Here is a 672-nt window from a genome sequence, read left to right as displayed (position 1 = left end):
TTTAAAAAGTAGAGAAAATAAAATTTAAGTATAACGATGAAATTAAGACACGAAAATTAAGCGAAAAGTCAATTTCAAAATACATTAATAACGAAAATACAATACGCCTGTTGTTATCAAAACAACAGAGCACAACAAAACCTCGTGCGGCTTTTGCGGCTTTTGGTGTACGTGAAAAATCGAGCAATATGAGTTGCGTTGATATAAATGATGGTGAAGCCCACATAAAACCAGAGTGAGTAATGATTTTGACAGACTTTCCATTTATGGTGGTCATCACATTCAGGTACACATAACTGTATATGAATGCGATGGGTTGGCAAATTGCAAAACGCTTTTCGTATTCAACTTTTCCAGGGCAGATTGCTCCCCATGCGGAATCTTCTCGTATGATGAATACGCCTTCAGATACCGAGGTGAATGTCATGAGTTTATAAATATATAATGAAGTAAATGTATGTAATACCCAACTGGGGAAGTTGCAGTATAATGAAGTAAATGTATGTAATACCCAACTGGGGAAGTTGCAGAGAATATCACGGGCAGTAAGGAATGCAGACGCCGAGTTTAAAATAAAAAACAGAAAAGAAATTGCCTATTTTATCCAACAAATTGGATAAAATAGGCAAGACATTTTGACTGTTTGGTACCCCCATTCAGATATCTACGAGG

The 672-nt window shown here is 36.2% G+C and overlaps 1 protein-coding gene across 2 annotated transcripts in view; it reads left to right on the top strand.

The window, feature by feature from the left end:
• The first annotated feature begins 117 nt into the window (after positions 1-117).
• The window catches only part of LOC119586428 (tRNA-dihydrouridine(47) synthase [NAD(P)(+)]-like), a 14,270-nt gene continuing 13,715 nt past the window's right edge, over positions 118-672 (top strand). Inside the window, exon 1 of one of the 2 annotated variants that reach the window (XM_037935153.1) lies at positions 118-235. In XM_037935153.1, coding sequence (XP_037791081.1) covers positions 189-235 — 47 coding nt within the window. In that variant the 5' untranslated portion in view covers positions 118-188. Of the gene's footprint in view, positions 236-374; positions 417-672 lie in introns of those variants that run through there. The other variant, XM_037935154.1, reaches the window with a different exon arrangement.

This window comes from Penaeus monodon, chromosome 21 (assembly GCF_015228065.2).
Source record: "Penaeus monodon isolate SGIC_2016 chromosome 21, NSTDA_Pmon_1, whole genome shotgun sequence".
NCBI classification, from domain to species: Eukaryota; Metazoa; Arthropoda; class Malacostraca; order Decapoda; family Penaeidae; genus Penaeus; species Penaeus monodon.
This window is presented reverse-complemented; position numbering and strand designations above follow the sequence as displayed.